Source organism: Oncorhynchus gorbuscha, linkage group LG02, assembly GCF_021184085.1.
Source record: "Oncorhynchus gorbuscha isolate QuinsamMale2020 ecotype Even-year linkage group LG02, OgorEven_v1.0, whole genome shotgun sequence".
NCBI lineage: Eukaryota > Metazoa > Chordata > Actinopteri > Salmoniformes > Salmonidae > Oncorhynchus > Oncorhynchus gorbuscha.
The window spans coordinates 74,246,403-74,266,314 of NC_060174.1; the positions used below are offsets into that span (position 1 = coordinate 74,246,403).

General features: G+C 42.0%; 1 protein-coding gene across 1 annotated transcript; it reads left to right on the forward strand.

The window, feature by feature from the left end:
- The first annotated feature begins 1,396 nt into the window (after positions 1-1,396).
- LOC124009389 (pannexin-1-like) lies at positions 1,397-14,526 on the forward strand. The gene is made up of 6 exons (XM_046321186.1): positions 1,397-1,860; positions 6,238-6,377; positions 7,768-7,970; positions 11,761-12,256; positions 12,522-12,696; positions 13,145-14,526. The coding sequence occupies exons 1-6, from the start codon at positions 1,680-1,682 to the stop codon at positions 13,237-13,239; spliced, it is 1,290 nt and encodes a 429-aa protein (XP_046177142.1). The 5' UTR covers positions 1,397-1,679; the 3' UTR covers positions 13,240-14,526.
- The last annotated feature ends 5,386 nt before the right edge of the window (positions 14,527-19,912 follow it).

Here is a 19,912-nt window from a genome sequence, read left to right on the forward strand (position 1 = left end):
ATCCGAGCATTCTGACCATCACAATGGTAGTCAAGCACACAAGCTTATTGGCTATCTACTTCAGACACAGATGGGAGAACATCTCACTCTGACCATTATATTCGCCCGAGCAGAGCTGGTTAAGCTGTTTTCATGTTATCCAGAGGGTTGGTGACTGTAACTGTGCTGCTGGCAACAATTTAATTATGTTTTTTTTGCCGACATTTACTGACACCGGCCATATGCCTAGTTCATTTAAAATATATATATATTCAATGGGTGTTGATCGTTCATAAATGCATCCGTTATTCTGCGCTGTGTGGAACACAGACGAGTATGCTCTGAAATCGGAGTAGATAGCCAGTGCGAATTTATGTCCATTGAGAACGCACAACTATACCACTTAACTAAGAATGACGTGAATAATCAAGTCAATAAACGTTGGGTAGTTAGATAGATAGTATATTGTTAATATACTGGCAAGTTCGATTTATTAGTAGCCAACTAAGGAGGTTACGTTAGCTAACATACTACTGCTGTAATTATATGCCATGCGGTTCTTACGGATAGCGTAGGCAACACATTGTCAGCCAACATAAGGTGTAGCATAACTTATTTTAAAAGTTTTTAATTTCTTAATTAGCTCAACATTTTCTTAACCTGTGTCATAATTAGTTAATGCAATGAACATGCATCCGCTGTAGTCGGATTTCGCTGCATATTTCCGCCATTCTCTTTAAATCTGAAAGCGTTGTGAAGCCACGCCCATTTAGGGAGAATTGCATTATGGGCCAAAAAAGCACGGAAATAGTGTCCACTGCTTGTATTTTTTTATTTTTTATTAAACATTTAGAATTTTTTATATTATTAACAACAACTCAATACAGAAAGTACATGAGGGAACACAAGTATATATATATATATTATATACAATGGACAATCGAGCTAGGGGGTACAATATCACATTACAATTTCACAAGGACCTTAAGGGACATACATACACTTATAATTGTAACAGCTTTTTTGTTAGTAGAGTATTTAATTGTCTTAAAATACAGTTCAATTACTTTTTGTAGGATAAGAAAATGTGTTTTTTTTGCTTGTAAATTTACATTTGTGTATATGAAATTTAGCCAAAAGAATAATGAAATGAATTACATTAAAATGATTCAGCTTAATTCTATCGTATGTTTTTTTTTTTTATCCAAGCAGTACATCTCTCCACAATAGTGTAAAATCTTCATAAATGTGTTCAATTATAAATCTACTGACGTCTTGTCACAGTTTTCTAACATGAATACAATGCGCAAAAAGATGCAACACTATTTCTGGGTGGTCATTACAAAAGGAGCACTGCTTGTATACTTCGTATTTTCGAGAATGTAGTACGACATCCGGGAACTTTTGGTATACTAACTCTATCCATACTATGGCCAATAAAGCATACTACATACTCAATTTACGTCACAAATAATACGATTAGTATGCGTATTCGAACACAGTTAATGAGTCAGGCGTTATTGCATGCACATTCGGATAAGTAACATGTTTGTTAACTTAATTTCTCGAGATCTATATAGAAAATAATGTGACTAAAAACTTGGACAACGCGCGGCTTGTTTTTTAGATAATAGATCAATTGTATTAACTGGATAACTATTCATTTTTAATTTGTTATACTGACTATTTCACATTGAACAATGGCAATTGCACACGTTGCAACAGAATACGTTTTCTCCGACTTTTTATTGAAGGATCCAACAGAGTCGAAGTACAAAGGGGTGCGTCTGGAGCTTGCGGTAGACAAAATAGTCACTTTCATCGCGGTTGGTCTCCCTTTGTTACTCATCTCCCTCGCGTTTGCCCAAGAGGTGTCAGTAGGTGAGTTGAATAACTGATAGACTATCATAACTCAAACTAAACTAACATGTTCAAATATATCGACTAAAAGTATCAGGGTCAAACAGAAACTGATAAAATAGTATTCACTCTAGCCAATTGAATTGAACAGTAACAGCAGAGCAGATTATCGGTTTCTCTCGACGCACAAACTCTGGCTTTCTGTTTTTGGTTTGAGCAGATCTCTGCAGTCAAACACTGAATAAAAACCTACTTCAATTGTTTTAGTTCGTCTAAAACGAATGCATTTTTTGATTCTCATTAGATAAACTCGTAAACATGTTTAAATCCCTGGGTCGTTCTTTGTCTGCTCCATAGACCCCATATCTGCAATTCATACCGCCGTCTGTCAACGGGAAACAGGCTAATTGCATTGCATTTGTTTCGCCCCGGAATATCCTGCCATGTATTGCAGAATTCTTAATTTATGAGAAAAGCTGGGTTGCTTGTCTCTCAATATGCAATTTGTAGTAACATTGTAGCCTTCTTGTATTGTCTTGAGTTCGAGATTAGGCCCACAGCGCCGCCTGCCCCGTGAAGAAACCGTTACACTGTAGATCTTTGAAAATGACTCCACAACAGGGTTGCCAGGTCAAGTTACATTTATAGCTCATTGACCACTGAAAACCTGAATGCCCGAAAACTAGACCCATATTTTTCACAGCAAGAGGGTTATTTATACAATAAATCCCTTTTCCATAACGTTATTGAGCCAATTAAGAAGGAATATGATAGTAACTTGGGTTTCCTCAAAAGTAATAATTTTAGCAAGCTATGACATAACGTAATAAATACATTTGAATACATTTGAATATGTGGCAAGAGAAAAGATCATTAGCCCTTATTACTCTTGCCAGATCATTTTCATCAATTGATGTCTATTTAACTAATTTAACTGCTATGCTTAAGCAATATATAGCCAATGGCTAAGGGCTGTTCTTAAGCATGACACAACGCCATATTTTTTATTTTACCTTCATTTAACTAGGCAAGTCAGTTAAGAACAAATTCTTATTTACAATAACGGCCTAGAATCAGTGGGTTCAGGGGCAGAATGACTGATTTTTACAGTGTCAGCTCATAGATTCGATCTAAGCAACCTTTCGGTTACAGGCCCAATGCTCTAACCACGAGGCCGCCGCACGCATATTGGCCATATACCCAAACCCCAAGTGTGCCTCATTGATATTATAAACTGGGTAGCAAAGTAATTAGAACAGTAAAAAGTCATGTTTTGTTATACTTGTGGTATATGGTCTGATATACCACTGCTTTCATCCAATCAAAATTCAGGGCTTGAACCAGGTTTATAATTGTAAATAAATCCCCATTGCACATGTGCATAACTATAGATAAATCCAACAGGAGAGTATGAGTGATGAAAGTTGGACAGAGGATCTCAATCTCTGAGTATAAAAACACTAATGCTATTATTATGTGCCAGATGTTGAGACTACAAACCATTATAAATGGCCCATTTGCGAGATTGACTTGTCATTTCAATAGGCATAGGCTACAGACTAAAATCTGGTTTATGATTGTCATTCAATTTTGCCATGGTTTGTTTGCATAAAGGCAGGTATCCTATAGGCCTACATCTAATTTCAGATAGTTTACATTAGCCTAGGAAAAATGCAAGATGTAAACGAAACATTTAGCAGCTTGCTTAGTTCAAATTAACAGACTAAATCATTCAACATTAATAGCGAGGTGATTTCGAGGTAAGTGTTTCCCAATAACCTGCTAGAATAGGCTACTGAGGATGGGGTCATCATTTCAATCACTGAATTAAATATGAATAATATGTATATGAACTGAATATGTTTGTCAACAACAGCCAGTATTCTTTTTTGAATTTGTTTTTACCTGTAGCCTAATCTGACCACTGTTACATCAATCTAATCCATTCTAACATCTGATTGGCAATTGCGATAGTTTTGATCATTTCCAATTTAATTAATTAAACATGTCCATTAATAATTGCATAAAAACACAAGTCCACAACAACAATAAACTGAAGTTTATAGGCTATTTATTCAATTGGTTTGTCAGGTAGGTTACACAAGTGGCACACCACTCAGTCACTCAGCAACAGCCTGCCGCACTGCCAGACAGTCAGCACCAGGTCACCGTGAAATGTTTTTAAGAGAAATGCCATGACGGCCACGGTGCAACCCGCGACCAATACATTTTCACCTGAGACATCGTTTACAAAGTTAGCCCAATTTGTACAAAAACAACGAACATGGCAACACTGCTCCACAATCTCACATAATCCACACCCCTCGGCTGTTATATTTTATCTTTAAAAGGTATTCATATGGAATAGTGACTGAATAGAGGTAGCATTGGTAATGAAAAAGGTTTGTGGCAGAAAGATAATTTGATTCATAAAATCACGTGGTAAAAGAATTTCAAATGTATTTATAAAGCCCTTCTTACATCAGCTGATATCTCAATGTGATGTACAGAAACCCAGTCTAAAACCCCAAACAGCAAGCAATGCAGGTGTAGAAGCACGATGGCTAGGAAAAACTCCATAGAAAGGCCAGAACCTAGGAAGAAACCTAGAGAGGAACCAGGCTATGAGGGGTGGCCAGTCCTCTTCTGGCTGTGCCGGGTGGAGATTATAACAGAACATGGCCAAGATGTTCAAATGTTCATAGATGACCAGTAGGGTCAAATAATAATAATCACAGTGGTTGTCAAGGGTGCAACAGGTCAGCACCTCAGGAGTAAATGGCAGTTGGCTTTTCATAGCCAATCATTCAGAGTATCTCTACCGCTCCTGCTGTCTCTGGAGAGTTGAAAACAGCAGGTCTGGGACAGGTAGCACGTCCGGTGAACAGATCAGGGTTCCATAGCCGCAGGCAGAACAGTTGAAACTGGAGCAGCAGCACGGCCATTTCTGGGGACTGCAAGGAGTCATCAGGCCAGCTAGTCTTGAGGCATGATTCTAGGGCTCAGCTCCTCTCAGAGAGAGAGAGAGAAAGAAAGAATTAGAGAGAGCATACTTTAAATTCACACAGGACACCGGATAATACAGGAGAAATACTCCAGATATAACAGACTGACCCTAGCCCCCCAACACGTAAACTACTGCAGTATAAATACTGGAGGCTGAGACAGGAGGGGTTGGGAGACACTGGGGCCCCATCCAACGATACCCCCGGACAGGGCCAAACAGGCAGGTTTCAACCCCACCCACTTTGCCAAAGCACAGCCTCACACCAATAGAGGGATATCTTCAACCACCAATGTACCATCCTGAGACAAGGCCGAGTATAGCCCACAAAGATCTCCGCCACAGAGATAAGTTTAGCCTAATGCTGAGTTCTAATTCTCACATGGCAGTGTGGGTATAGCCATGTATAAAACATTAGGACCACCTGCTCTTTCCATGACAGACTGACCAGGTGAAAGCTATGATCCCTTATTGATGTCACCTGTTAAAGCCACTTCAGTCAGTGTAGATGAAGGGAGGAGATGGGTTAAAGAAGGATTTTTAAGCCTTAAGACAATTAACAATCGGATTGTGTGTGTGCCATTCAGAGGGTGAATGGGCAAGACAAAATATTTAAGTGCCTTTGAACTAGGTATGGTAGGAGGTGCCAGGCGCACCAGTTTGAGTGTCAAGAACTGAAGCCTTGGTGGGTTTTTCACGCTCAAGTTTCCTGTGTGTATCAAGAATGGTCCACCACCCAAAGGACATCCAGCCAACTTGACACAACTGTTGGAAGCATTGGAGTCAACGTGGGCCAGCGTCCCTGTTGAACACTTTCCACACCTTGTAGGTGTTTCTAGTGTTTTGTACACAGTGTATATGTTCAGTTTAATTCTGTGGTATCAGCGCTGTAAAGAGTCCCTGCTTTTTAATCTATTCCCCTGTAGACTATGTTACATGACAGTTTGGGCAGAGGTCATTGGAACTTGGGTGGCAGTGACTGACTGTGCTTTCCATAGGCCATCCAGGCAATATGTTTCACCAAATTGATTTGTGTTGTGGATGTGGAGTTCAAACATGTGTAATAACATAGATAATAGCCTATTATTACTAACAATAATTTTTACATTTCAGTTGTTATATAAAGTTTACACATCAAGCAAATAACAGTGAAATCACAAATATACATATTTTTTATGCCATACACTATGGGACAACCACATCAATAACTGGAGAGGACAGTTACTCACAAACTCAATGTCCACTGGAAACTGGGAGTACAAAACAGCTGGCCCACACTGGTCCTATTTCCTGTCTTCACTCAAAATAAGATCATTAGTCTGTGTACACTTACTAGTCTATCCACTCTGGACATGTCCATTCTGACCCTGTCCAATCCCTTTGGCTGAATGCAGGTACCCAGATCAGCTGTTTTGCCCCTACCAACTTCTCATGGCGACAGGCAGCCTATGTTGACTCCTTCTGTTGGGCGGCGGTGCAGGAGCAGCAACTCAGCGTTGATGGCGTCGAAGGTGCCCCCCTGTGGCTGCACAAGGTACAAGCCCTCAGTTAGCCAAGAGGAAAGCTCCAGTCAGTGGCCAGAGGGCAGCTCCAGTCAGTGGCCAGAGGGCAGCTCCAGTCAGTAGCCAGAGGGCAGCTCCAGTCAGTGGTCAGAGGGCAGCTCCAGTCAGTGGTCAGAGGGCAGCTCCAGTCAGTGGCCAGAGGGCAGCTCCAGTCAGTGGCCAGAGGGCAGCTCCAGTCAGTGGCCAGAGGGCAGCTCCAGTCAGTGGCCAGAGGGCAGCTCCAGTCAGTGGTCAGAGGGCAGCTCCAGTCAGTGGTCAGAGGGCAGCTCCAGTCAGTGGTCAGAGGGCAGCTCCAGTCAGTGGCCAGAGGGCAGCTCCAGTCAGTGGTCAGAGGGCAGCTCCAGTCAGTGGCCAGAGGGCAGCTCCAGTCAGTGGTCAGAGGGCAGCTCCAGTCAGTGGCCAGAGGGCAGCTCCAGTCAGTGGCCAGAGGGCAGCTCCAGTCAGTAGCCAGAGGGCAGCTCCAGTCAGTAGCCAGAGGGCAGCTCCAGTCAGTGGCCAGAGGGCAGCTCCAGTCAGTGGCCAGAGGGCAGCTCCAGTCAGTAGCCAGAGGGCAGCTCCAGTCAGTGGCCAGAGGGCAGCTCCAGTCAGTGGTCAGAGGGCAGCTCCAGTCAGTGGCCAGAGGGCAGCTCCAGTCAGTGGTCAGAGGGCAGCTCCAGTCAGTGGTCAGAGGGCAGCTCCAGTCAGTGGCCAGAGGGCAGCTCCAGTCAGTGGCCAGAGGGCAGCTCCAGTCAGTGGCCAGAGGGCAGCTCCAGTCAGTGTGAGAGATTGATCTGTTAATGTGGCTCAAACAGTTATGGCTGCGTGGGGAGTTGGGGAATAACATTCCTCATTGGCAATCATGGCGCAGCATCACATTTGGCATATTTATGATTGAGATCCCCTTTCGGAGCTCTCAGGAGTAAGCTATACTTTAAATCAGACCAGACTGTCAGAGTAGTCAACCTCTTCAACTACATGAAATCCCTTTACAATTATAATTATGCAGCCTCTTCTCAGACGACTGGGAGAGATACTATTTCTTGACGAGGTGGATGATATCGACATAGGTCCAGGTGTATTAGCATAGCCGCGGGAAGTAGGGGTGCTTATAAATCCAAATAAAAAAATCCCCCCGTCGACAAAATGAAAGCACCCCCACCTCGAAACATCTTCCTGCGGACATGCAAATGAGTTTGGTTTACTTGGTCTGTCACAAGGAAGCTCCCAAATGCCCTGTGTCACCACAATGAACTTCTATGTGTCATACCAATGTGGGGCACACCAATGTTCTGTATCTTCCTGGTCCTTATTTCTCTGTCTTGCAATTCTTGCTTTTGTCTTCCGTCTCTCACCCTCTTTTATTCCTCTGACCTCCTCCTCCAGTTCTTCCCTTACATCCTTCTGTTGGTGGCAATCCTCATGTACATCCCTGCTCTGTTCTGGCGCTTCACTGCCGCCCCACACCTCTCCTCTGACCTCAACTTCATCATGGAGGAGCTCGACCGCTCCTATAACCGAGCCATCAGACTGGCCAAGAGCCTGGCCTCATCTATAGACACCAAAGATGTCTCTGACGACCCCCCCAGGTAAACACTACGAAGGGCCTTATTCACTTCCACTTTAGATGACTTGTCTTCTTTAGATTATTTATTTGTCTCTTCCACCTGAGCTCAAAGACTCCTAGTGTCCAAATTTACTAAGCGTTTGCATTAGACATCGACCGATTCAGATTATGGCCGATTACATTGCAATCCACGAGGAAACTGCGTGGCAGGCTGACCACCTGTTACGCAAGTACAGCAAGGAGCCAAGGTAAGTTGCTAGCTAGCATTAAACTTATCTTATAAAAAACAATCCATCTTTACATAATCAAATCAAATGTATTTATATAGCCCTTCGTACATCAGCTGATATCTCAAAGTGCTGTACAGAAATCCAGCCTAAAACCCCAAACAGCAAGCAATGCAGGTGTAGAAGCACGGTGGCTAGGAAAAACTCCCTAGAAAGGCCAAAATCTAGGAAGAAACCTAGAGAGGAACCAGGCTTTGTGGGGTGGCCAGTCCTCTTCTGGCTGTGCGGGGTGGAGATTATAACAGAACATGGCCAATATGTTCATAAATGACCAGCATGGTCGAATAATAATAAGGCAGAACAGTTGAAACTGGAGCAGCAGCATGGCCAGGTGGACTGGGGACAGCAAGGAGTCATCATGTCAGGTAGTCCTGGGGCATGGTCCTAGTGCTCAGGTCCTCCGAGAGAGAGAAAGAAAGAGAGAAGGAGAGAATTAGAGAACGCACACTTAGATTCACACAGGACACCGAGGACAGGAGAAGTACTCCAGATATAACAAACTGACCCTAGCCCCCCGACACAAACTACTGCAGCATAAATACTGGAGGCTGAGACAGTTAGTTAACTAGTTAACTACACATAATTGATGATATTACTAGTTTAACTAGTGTGTCTTGTTCCATATAATCAATGCAGTGCCTGTTAATTTCTCATCGAATCACAGCCTACTTCGCCAAACGGGTGATGATTTAACAAAAGTGCATTCGCGAAAAAAGCACAATCATTGCACCAATGTACCTAACCATAAACATCAATGCCATTCTTAAAATCAATACACAAGTGTATCTTTTTTTAAACCTGCATATTTAGTTTAAATAAATTAATGTTAGCAGGCAATATTAACTAGGGAAAATGTGTCACTTCTGTTGGGTTCTGTGCAAGCAGAGTCAGGGTATGCAGCAGTTTGGGCCGCCTGGCTCGTTGCAAACTGTGTGAAGACCATTTCTTCCTAACAAAGACCGTAATTAATTTTCCAGAATTTGACATAATTATGACATAACATTGAAGGTTGTGCAATGTAACAGCAATATTTAGACTTCGGGTTGCCACCCGTTTTATAAATTACGGAACGGTTCCGTATTTCACTGAAAGAATAAACTTTTTGTTTTCGAAATGATAGCTTCCAGATTTGATCATATTAATGACCTACGGCTTGTATTTCTGTGTGTTTATTATATTATAATTAAGTCTAGGATTTGATAGAGCAGTCTGACTGAGCGGTGGTAGGCAGCAGCAGGCTCGTAAGCATTCATTCAAATAGCACTTTCCTGCTTTTGCCAGCAGCTCTTCGCAATATTTGAAGCACGGCGCTGTTTATGACTTCATGCCTATCAACTCCCGAGATTAGGCTGGCAATAATATAGTGCCTATAAGAACATCCAATAGTCAAAGGTACTGTATATGAAATACAAATGGTATAGAGAGAAATAGTCCTATAATTCCTATAACTACAACCTAAAACATCTTAACTGGGAATATTGAAGACTGATGTTAAAAGGAAACATCAGCTTTCATATGTTCTCATGTTATGCCATTTTTTACATGGCACATATTGCACTTTTACTTTCTTCTCCAACACTGTGTTTTTGTATTATTTAAACCAAATTGAACGTTTAATTTTTATTTGAGACTAAATTGATTTTATTTATGTATTATATTAAGTTAAAATAAAATTGTTCATTCAGTATTGTTGTAATTGTCATTATTATATGTCGGGCGATTAATCGGTATCGGCTTTTTTTGGTCCTCCAATAATCGGTATTGGCATCGGCGTTGAAAAATCATAATCGGTCGACCTCTAGTTTGCATCAGGTGCAGAGTTTACCAGAAAAAAATCATAGTGGGAAAAGAACAAAAAAGTAAATAAGTGTTAGACTATAAGATGTTTAGTAATAACGGCTGGTACAGAATGACAAATAATGGAATCGAGAGAGATAAAATGAATTTTAATTTGCTTAGTCTAGCCCACTAACTATGCAGTCAAACGGGTTGATCTAGTTAGAGCAGCAAAGAGAGGCCATGCTGTGTTTTTCTGCTGTTTCTACACGAATGTCACGCCCTGGTCGAAGTATTTTGTGTTTATCTTAATTTATTTGGTCAGGCCAGGGTGTGACATGGGTTTTTGTATGTGGTGTGTATGTAGTGGGATTGTAGCTTAGTGGGGTGTTCTAGATAAGTCTATGGCTGTCTGAAGTGGTTCTCAATCAGAGGCAGGTGTTTATCGTTGTCTCTGATTGGGAACCATATTTAGGCAGCCATATTCTTTGGTTGTGTTGTTTGTGATTGTCCTTAGTGTCTTGATGTCCTTATTTTGTGTTAGTTTGCACCAGTTTAGGCTGTTTTGGTTTTGGTTTTGTTTATTTGTTTTGTAGTGTTTTTGTATTGATTCGTGTTACATTTGTTTTATTAAACATGGATCGCAATATACACGCTGCAGTTTGGTCCGACTCTCCTTCACCATTAGAAAACCGTTACAACGAAGCCATACTATTAATGAAACTAATGGGGGAGAAACCGCAGGCTCACCATCTATAGAGTGTAGTGCCATGAGAGGACAATGAGTTCATTTCAGTAACCAGGTTTCCATCCAACCTTTTTATGCGAGTACATGTCAGACACAAAATGTGACAGGCCTGATGGAAACAGGACATTTCTCTGAAAAATTACCAAATGTCAACTAAACAAAAAAAAACATATGTAGCCTAATAAACACATGTTGTGTGGTCCTCCCACTACGACTCGTCGGAAAAGCATGCAGTTTATTAGGCTACAGATTAAATTAATGATGAACTTCACAGGGTGGTGAAAGTGCAAGGTGATGAGCTTGATGCTCCTTTCCAGTAAATATTGAGGGTCTTATTCTGGTGACATGATCATCTATGCTTGACTGCCATTTGACAAATAAACAATCTCACAATCTCACTCTGTTGTCCATAATAATCTCATGTGGGCTATACCCATACTGTTTTTGCCCAGCTGTTGGCCAGAGTGCAACGTGCCAATACCAGAGCGGGTATATCGCTATATAATCACACAGAAAACACTGGTACATGGGAATAGAAGATGAGATCAAATGCTCTATTTTCATTAAGAGGCAGAGGGAGAGTGAAACCTTATTAGCTAGAAGCACAGGTAGTGACGAACGGACTAATTAAGGATTTTTTTTTAATCATTTGACTTCGCACTGCTGTAGACTAAGCCTGGCTTGGGCCGGCAGTCAAATACAGTGTATATCTGTCTAAACTGTGATTATAGGCAGTGCTGTTTATCAGATCAGTAATGGGCAGTGGCAGAATATGCAAATGTATTTTCTTCAATAAACAGTTCTTAAAAGTGCAATAGTGCATAGTGCAATGATTTTAAAATGATCCAGCACTCGCTTGAAGTTGACTCTTTCTTTATTTTTCTGTACACATACGTACAAACATGTTAAAATGAAGTTGATGTGTGTCTGCTTGGAGAATAAAAATATTCAAAATTGACACAACTGCATCAGCCCCACCTAATCTCCCTGTGTGATGGTAGTGCCCTGGACCTGACCGAAGGCTGCTTTAAATACCCTCTGGTGGAGCAGTATCTGAAGACCAAGCGTTTCTCCCGCTGGCTGGTGGTGAAGTACCTGGCGTGTCGGCTGTTAACCCTGCTCACCCTGCTGCTAGCCTGCCTCTACCTGGGCTACTACATTCGCCTAGCCTCCATCACCGATGAGTTTGCCTGTGACGTGCGGACAGGGGTGCTGAGGAACAACAGTGTGGTGCCGGTGCAGTGTAAACTGGTGGCGGTGGGGGTGTTCAGGCTGCTAAGCTATATCAACCTGGGGGTGTACATCCTGCTGGCTCCCCTGCTGGTGTACGCTGCCCTGGGCCCGGCCAGACAGAGCTCCCGCTTCCTCCGGCCCTACGAGATGCTGCCGGCCTTCGGGGCTCTGGACCTGGACACACCCTTCTACAACGACCTCAGCGTGTACCTGCTCTTCCTGGAGGAGAACCTCAGTGAGCTGAAGTCCTATAAGTGTCTGCAGGTGGGTAACAACACTACTATACATGTTTAGTCATATGATAGGCCGGTGGTCTATCATGACCATATGTTGCCCATTTTAGGTTTTTAAGTAATAACTTACAAGCGTTGTGCTCCAACTAATTGAGTCATTGTAACCACAATGGACAACTTTGGGTAGTGTCCACTTGGGAAAATATGCTTGGAATTATGTTACCCCAGTGAGACAGTATGTCTGGTATTACATTGAGGTATCGGCATGTCTATTTATGTGAAGTGTATTTCTACAGGTGCTGGAGTTGCTGAGGGAAGGAGGCGGTGAGGCCTTTGACACTATGTGTCTGCTGCAGACTCTGGGCCAGGTGAAGACAGATGTGGTGGATGGGAAAAGATCCACTTCACACAAGGACAGCAAAGACTGCACCAAGCCTGGAGAGGAGGACACAAGCTCTTCTGAGCTAAGAGGTGGGTGGGTGGGTAGACTAGGTTATTGGTTCACAAAATGATTGGTTTTATTATATATTCCCCTGCCTGTGTTTTATAACTTCATGCAGTTCACTCCACCCATCTGACGGTGCCGGAGAAACTATGGGGATCATAAACTGTCTCCCCAAACTCCCAGTGACCTCTACTACTAGGGGACAGGATAGGTCTTCTGCCTGCTCAGGTCAGAGCCTCTTCAGTCTCTCTCCAAGTGGACAAGAGTGCGTGGATAGAACCACATCCATGTCCTCTGGAAATAAAGTTCCCAGTTGTGTGTAACACTCTGAGGTTGCCTTGTTCTTCTGACTGGGAAAGGTGTCACTGAGTCACAGACCAGCCCAACTGGATAGTCTCTCTCTTTCGGGTATGGTCATCTTCCTCACACCATAGGCCAGATTGAGTTCAGTCTGATCTTTTTGATTCCTTTCAGATGTTTCTACATTGTGGCTGGACGACGGGCTGAAGAAAGACAACAAGGACAAGACCTGCTCTGGTGGGAAAGATGTACGTCAGAGAGTGATCTGAAGTGTGAACTAGGGCCTTTATCTTTTCAGTCATTTAGCAGACGTTCTTCTCCAGAGTGACTTACAGAAGCAATTAGAGTTAAGTGCCTTGCGCAAGGGCACATCAACAGATATTTCACATAGTCGGCTTGGAGATTGTAACCAGTGACCTTTCGGTTACTGGCCCTAACCACTAGGCTACATGCTGATCAATAGCTTGTTTATTTTTATTTTTTTTCAAGTGCTGTGTTGCTATGTTACCGTACCTACCTTAGTACAATAAAATTGTACCTTTTGTTCTTATCAGGATCGATCAAGCCCCTACTAATTTATTCTCTGGAATTTAAACAAAAGATGTTTATAGAACTGTGGTCCACAGTTTCCCTATAGAGATGCTCTCTTTCTGTGTTTACTGTCAGAGATACAAGGTGTTTGTCAGACTGCGTCATTATTTAATAAAAAAGCTGTGATTAGTTATCTAATTTTGCTAGCGACATAAACAAAGCCTTGCCCTCATTTTAACCAGCATACTTCAGCCTCGGTACTTAAGTGGTAACGTATTTATATTGAACCTTTTATTTTAGAAGGAATAGCAGATGATTTTATTCTTAGGGGATCTGAGTAACTCAATACGTCTCAGGGCTAGATTCAATCAGTTCTGCGCTAACCCGCTAACCCGCTAACCCGCTTAACCGACAACTGCATAGCACTTTCATTGTTTTTAGGCGATGTCGTAGGTGTAACGGCATTGGAGTTGTCAAATCAGCAAGCGTCTCCCTGCATTCTACCTGTCGCGGACATTGCCATTGGATGCAATGAGATTTAATAATAATCCCATGCAGGCTTGTTACAAATCCGAACACCAGAATGTGTGTTATAATCTACACCTTGATTAGGCTGATATACACTAAGTGTACTAAACATTATGAGAACCTGCTCTTTCCATGACAATAATTTACCAGGTAATTCCTGGTGAAAGCTTATGATCCCTTATTGATGTCGCCTGTTAAATCTATTTCAATCAGTGTAGATGAAGGGGAGGAGAATGTCTAAAGAAGGACTTTAAAGCCTTGAGACTTGGATTATGTATCTGTACCATTGAGGGTGAATGGGCAAGAGAAAAGATTTAAGCTTTTTAAGATTTTTGAATGGGGTATGGTAGGTGCCAGGCGCACCAGTTTGTGTGTCAAGAACTGCAACGCTGCTGGGGTTTTCACGCTCAACAAGAACAGTTCACCACCCAAAGGACATCCAGCCAACTTGAAACACCTGTGGGAAGCATTGGAATCAGCATGGGCCAGCATCCCTGTTGGACACTTTCAACACCTTGTGTGTTCAAGCCCCAATGAATTCAGGCTGTTCTGAGGGCAAAGGGGGTGCAACTCAATATTAGGAAGGTGTTCCTAATGTTTTGTACACTGTGTAAATCCTTATTTAGTTGAATGATTTTCAATTTGAGTGTCATTAATTCTATATAGCCTACACTTTCTCCTTATGAACTTCTAATGTAAGTGGGACTAGTGTGGCTTGGTGACAATGACTACACAAGCAGCCGCTCTGATTTGACAGCTCTAATGCAGTTCCACATCCAACACCGCAAAAAGACTAGCTATGTGGGTGTCAGCTATTGCCAGTTAACACGTGATCTGATTGAATCTAGGACTAAGTATCTACGGCTGTATTTAGATAGCCAGCCCAATTTGGATCTTTTTTCCCACTAATTGGTATTTTGAGCAATTGCATCGTCTCAACAAAAAAAAAGATCTGATTAGTTTAAAGACCAGAATTGGGCTACCTGTGTAAACTCAGCCAATGTGCATTGAAGTATAAAGCATGTTTGTGTGTAAAGTGCATGTGGAATGGAAGAGACTGTAGAGAAAGTCACTATTGTTACTCTAATGGTGCAGTATTTATGTTCATAATTTTATTTAGCAATACTTCAAAGCAATCCTTCAAAATGGGTATGAGACGTCGCTGTTAGTCTGTTTTTATCCAGTTTCGCATTGATTGATGTTAGATATTAGTTGCTATTTATTTCAATTGCATGTTAATGTACATGGTCCTGTTGGTTGTTATTTTTGTGTCTTATATACCACAGACAAAATGATGCACTGACTGTCCCAACTTCTTTGTAAAGTAACATCACCACGCACTTTTGATTTCATAGGTAATGTACTGTATGACAAAGGATATTCAAGTGTTTTAAACGTGTTTTTGTTCTTTTAAATAAAAATAGATGCTTATTGAAGTCTGATTCACGTTGTTCATTTTGATTATGAAATCACCCCACACAAGCATAAAACTGACAGCACTACAACATATCGAAAGGGTATTTATGGTTGGATGTTCAGTTATTCATAAGGAATGATAAGACAGTGTTTGGGGAAATAAAAAAAACTGCAGATGGACTGAAAATACATGTAAATTTCAAATGTTATTAAAGATACAATGAATAGAGTAGAAGTATTCAAAACATCAAAGTTGGGGTTAAAATAAATGTTTTTTGTTACAACCTACAATACCAGTCAAATGTTTGGACACACCTACAGTCCTCATTCAAGGGGGTTTATTTATACCTTTTTCTACATTGTTGAATAATAGTGAAGACATCAAAACTATGAAATAACACGTGGAATCATGTAGTAACAAAAATATATTTTATATTTGAGATTCTTCAAAGTAGCCCCCCTTTGCCTTGATGACAGCTTTGCTCACTATTGGCATTCTCTCAACCAGCTTCACCTGGAATGCTTTTCAAACAGTCTTGAAGGAGTTCCCACATCTGCTGAGCACTTGTTGGCTGCTTTTCCTTCAGTCTGCGATCCAACTCATCCCAAACCATCTGAATTGGGTTGAGGTTGGGTGATTGTGGAGGCCAGATCATCTGATGCAGCACTCCTTCACTCTCCTCCTTGGTCAAATAGCCCTTACACAGCCTGGAGGTGTGTTGGGTCATTGTCCTGTTGAAAACAAATGATAGTCCCACTAAGCGCAAACCAGATGGGATGGCGTATTGCTGCAGAATGCTGTGGTAGACATGCTGGTTAAGTGTGCCTTGAATTCTAAATAAATCACTGACAGTGTCACCTGGCAAAGCACTGGCAAAGCACCCCCACACCATCACAACTCCTCCATGCGTCACGGTGGGAACCACACATGCAGAGATCATCCGTTCAACCCCACACCATCACAACTCCTACATGCTTCACGGTGGGAACCACACATGCAGAGATCATCCGTTCACCCACACAGCGTCTCACAAAGACACGGCGGTTGGAACCAAAAATCTCACATTTGGACTATCATCCCATCAGTTGAGGATGCCTGGTCATTCTTTAAAAGTAACTTCCTCACCATTTTAGATAAGCATGCTCCGTTCAAAAAATGCAGAACTGAGAACAGATATAGCCCTTGGTTCACTCCAGATCTGACTGCCCTCGACCAGCACAAAAACATCCTGTGGCGGACTGCAATAGCATCGAATAGTCCCCGTGATACGCAACTGTTCAGGGAAGTCAGGAATCAATATACGCAGTCAGTCAGGAAAGCTAAGGCCAGCTTCTTCAGGCAGAAATTTGCATCCTGTAGCTCCAACTCCAAAAAGTTCTGGGACACTGTGAAGTCCATGGAGAACAAGAGCACCTCCTCCCAGCTGCACACTGCACTGAGGCTAGGTAACACGGTCACCACCGATAAATCCATGATTATCGAAAACAGCTGGCTATGCCTTCCACTAGTAAAACCAAATGCATGCTTTTCAACCGCTCGCTGCCTGCACCCGCACGCCTGACTAGCATCACCACCCTGGATGGTTCCGACCCTGAATATGTGGACATCTATAAGTACCTAGGTGTCTGGCTAGACTGCAAACTCTCCTTCCAGACTCATATCAAACATCTCCAATCGAAAATCAAATCTAGAGTCGGCTTTCTATTCCGCAACAAAACCTCCTTCACTCACGCCGCCAAACTTACCCTAGTAAAACTGACTATCCTACCGATTTTAGACTTTGGCGATGTCATTTACAAAATAGCTTCCAACACTCTACTCAGCAAACTGGATGCAGTTTATCACAGTGCCATCCGTTTTGTCACTAAAGCACCTTATACCACCCACCACTGCGACCTGTATGCTCTAGTCAGCTGGCCCTCGCTACATATTCGTCGCCAGACCCACTGGCTCCAGGTCATCTACAAGTCCATGCTAGGTAAAGCTCCGCCTTATCTCAGTTTACTGGTCATGACAATAACACCCACCCGTAGCACGAGTTCCAGCAGGTATATCTCACTGATCATCCCCAAAGCCAACACCTAATTTGGCCGCCTTTTCTTCCAGTTCTCTGCTGCCAGTGACTGGAACAAATTGCAAAAATCTCTGAAGTTGGAGTCTTTTATTTCCCTCACCAACTTTAAACATCAACTATCTGTGCAGCTAACCTATCGCTGCAGATGTACATAGTCCATCTGTAAATAGCCCACCCAAACTACCGACCTCATCCCCATACTGTTTTTATTTTATTTACTTTTCTGCTCTTTTGCACATCAGTATCTCTACTTGCACATCATCATCTGATCATTTATCACTCCAGTGTTAATCTGCTAAATTGTAATTATTCACTCCTATGGCCTATTTATTGCCTACTTCCTCATGCCTTTTGCACACACTGTATATAGACTTTATTTTTTTCCTACTATGTCATTGACTTCTTTATTGTGTTATTGGCTCACTGCTTTGCCTTATCTTGGCTGGGTCACAGTTGTAAATGAGAACTTGTTCGCAACTAGCCTACCTGGTTAAATAAAGGTGAAATAAAAATAATTTAAAAATGGTTTTAGGAACAGCAGTAACATCAGGCAGGATTTAGGCTACCAACTGTCTAGCCAGTTGTAGCTCAATCTTGGGTGCAATGATCGTGTGTGGAGGCTCATTGATTTAACGTTACGTAAGCCTACATGATACACCAGTAAAGTAATAAAATATATAGCTGTCGGCTATATTAACCACAACTTACTGTTCTTTGTGCAGCTTCTAATGTCGAACAAAGTTGGAAATTGTTGCACCTCCGTCTGTAATTTTCTTCCCGCATGTTTTGCAAGTTGCAATCTGTTTTTTTTGTTGATACAGCATCTTTTTTATATCCAAAAATAATAATTTTGGGTATCATCTTTCCAAGGGCTCCATCTGAATTCACCCGCCGACGTTCCTCTGCACTGCCACGCACAACTTTTTCTCAGCGGGCACAATTTGATTGGCTGCTGTCCTATTCAAAATGTAATCTGTTAAATGAAGAGTTGATGAGCTGCATACTTTTTTTAATAGCATAATTTTTTTATTTGGGCTTCGGGAGGGTATAAAGTCAGGTCGAGTCATAAGGCTCAAGTCCAAGTCACGAGTCATTGGCGTTAAAGTCAAAGTCGAGTTGCAAATCATATTTGTGACTCGAGTCCAAGTCATGTGACTCGAGTCCACACCTCTGGCCTACACTTTCTCGTTCGGAAATTCTAATGCAAATGGGACTGGTGAGGCTTCGAGTCTGACCTCCAGCCCCCTGAAGAAAGGGAAAGTGGTTGAATGAACCATCTGCTGTAAGCTGTTTATTGTTGTTGCTCCCAGGATGCAATTACATGTGGTAATCGATATCCACAAGGTCCATGCACACCAAAGAGTCCTGCTTTGATAGTAAAGTCCAAGAAGGACTATGGTTACTTCAGGGAGATTATATAATAGGATCTTGAGTTTCTCTATTGGAAAGTTACTATGGTTCATATTAGGACAGCTCCCTCACTGTTTTGTGAAATCGCCATGGGATCCCGTAATCAGTAGCATACAATCTTGTTTAATGCCATGATAAATGATATATTTAAACTGGAACAACATGAATAGACGTGGGCCGATTGTACGTAGTCCAAATAAGATACTGATGATTTGTCGCCACAGATGGTTTGTTTAGGTTTTATTATGGTTGTGGCTGGATGGAGTAGCCTAAATCTACTGTGCCATCTAGTGGTCGCATCGGGGACAACAGTTGTTGATAACAGCATTGTAGCTTTTGATTTTATTTTTTTGTAACCTTTATTTAGCATTGTAGCGAACCCTAAACATTTTCCTAACCTTAACCCCATTCTCATAACCTGCTACCTTAATTTACATAACCAGCTGTTTTAGTTCTCTAACATGCCATGTTAGTTATCCTAATCTACTATGTAAACAAAGGAAAGGTCAGCATTATGGTCAGAAGGTCAGCATTACAGCGTGATTGAAATTGAAAGGCAATGTTCCCACGTTAGCGGAGACTGCGTTCACGGTAAACGCTGCATATGTTGCCTCAATAGGAAATGACCTCTTGATGTCTATCGCGCAATCTATAACGCTTCAGTGATACAGATTGAATAGAGCCTTAATCAGAGTTCAATTCCTACTAGGTGACACTATTTCCTTTACCTTGGTGTGCCTGGGCAAAAACCAGTCTATGACGAGTGAGGAGGTAATAGTAGAGTTTAATATGTAGGAAAAGCATCTGAGTCTGTTGTGGTCTGTGGTGAGCCAGAGAGACATAGGGACCCAGGTGGTCGAGGTCATACTGTAGCTCAGCCTTGATAACTCAGAAAGGGGACAGGATACTGAGTTGGAGAGAGACCGGCCAATTGTGTTTCAATACAAATCATGTAATCCTTTTCCTTTTGTAATACTGAAGT

Excerpts from the sequence above, each read along its gene's own strand:
- LOC124009389 (XM_046321186.1), top strand. The coding sequence starts at position 1,680 with ATGGCAATTGCACACGTTGCAACAGAATACGTTTTCTCCGACTTTTTA. Across the intron at positions 1,861-6,237 it reads TGCCCAAGAGGTGTCAGTAG|GTACCCAGATCAGCTGTTTT; the intron begins GTGAGTTGAATA and ends GGCTGAATGCAG. Across the intron at positions 12,257-12,521 it reads AGTCCTATAAGTGTCTGCAG|GTGCTGGAGTTGCTGAGGGA; the intron begins GTGGGTAACAAC and ends GTATTTCTACAG.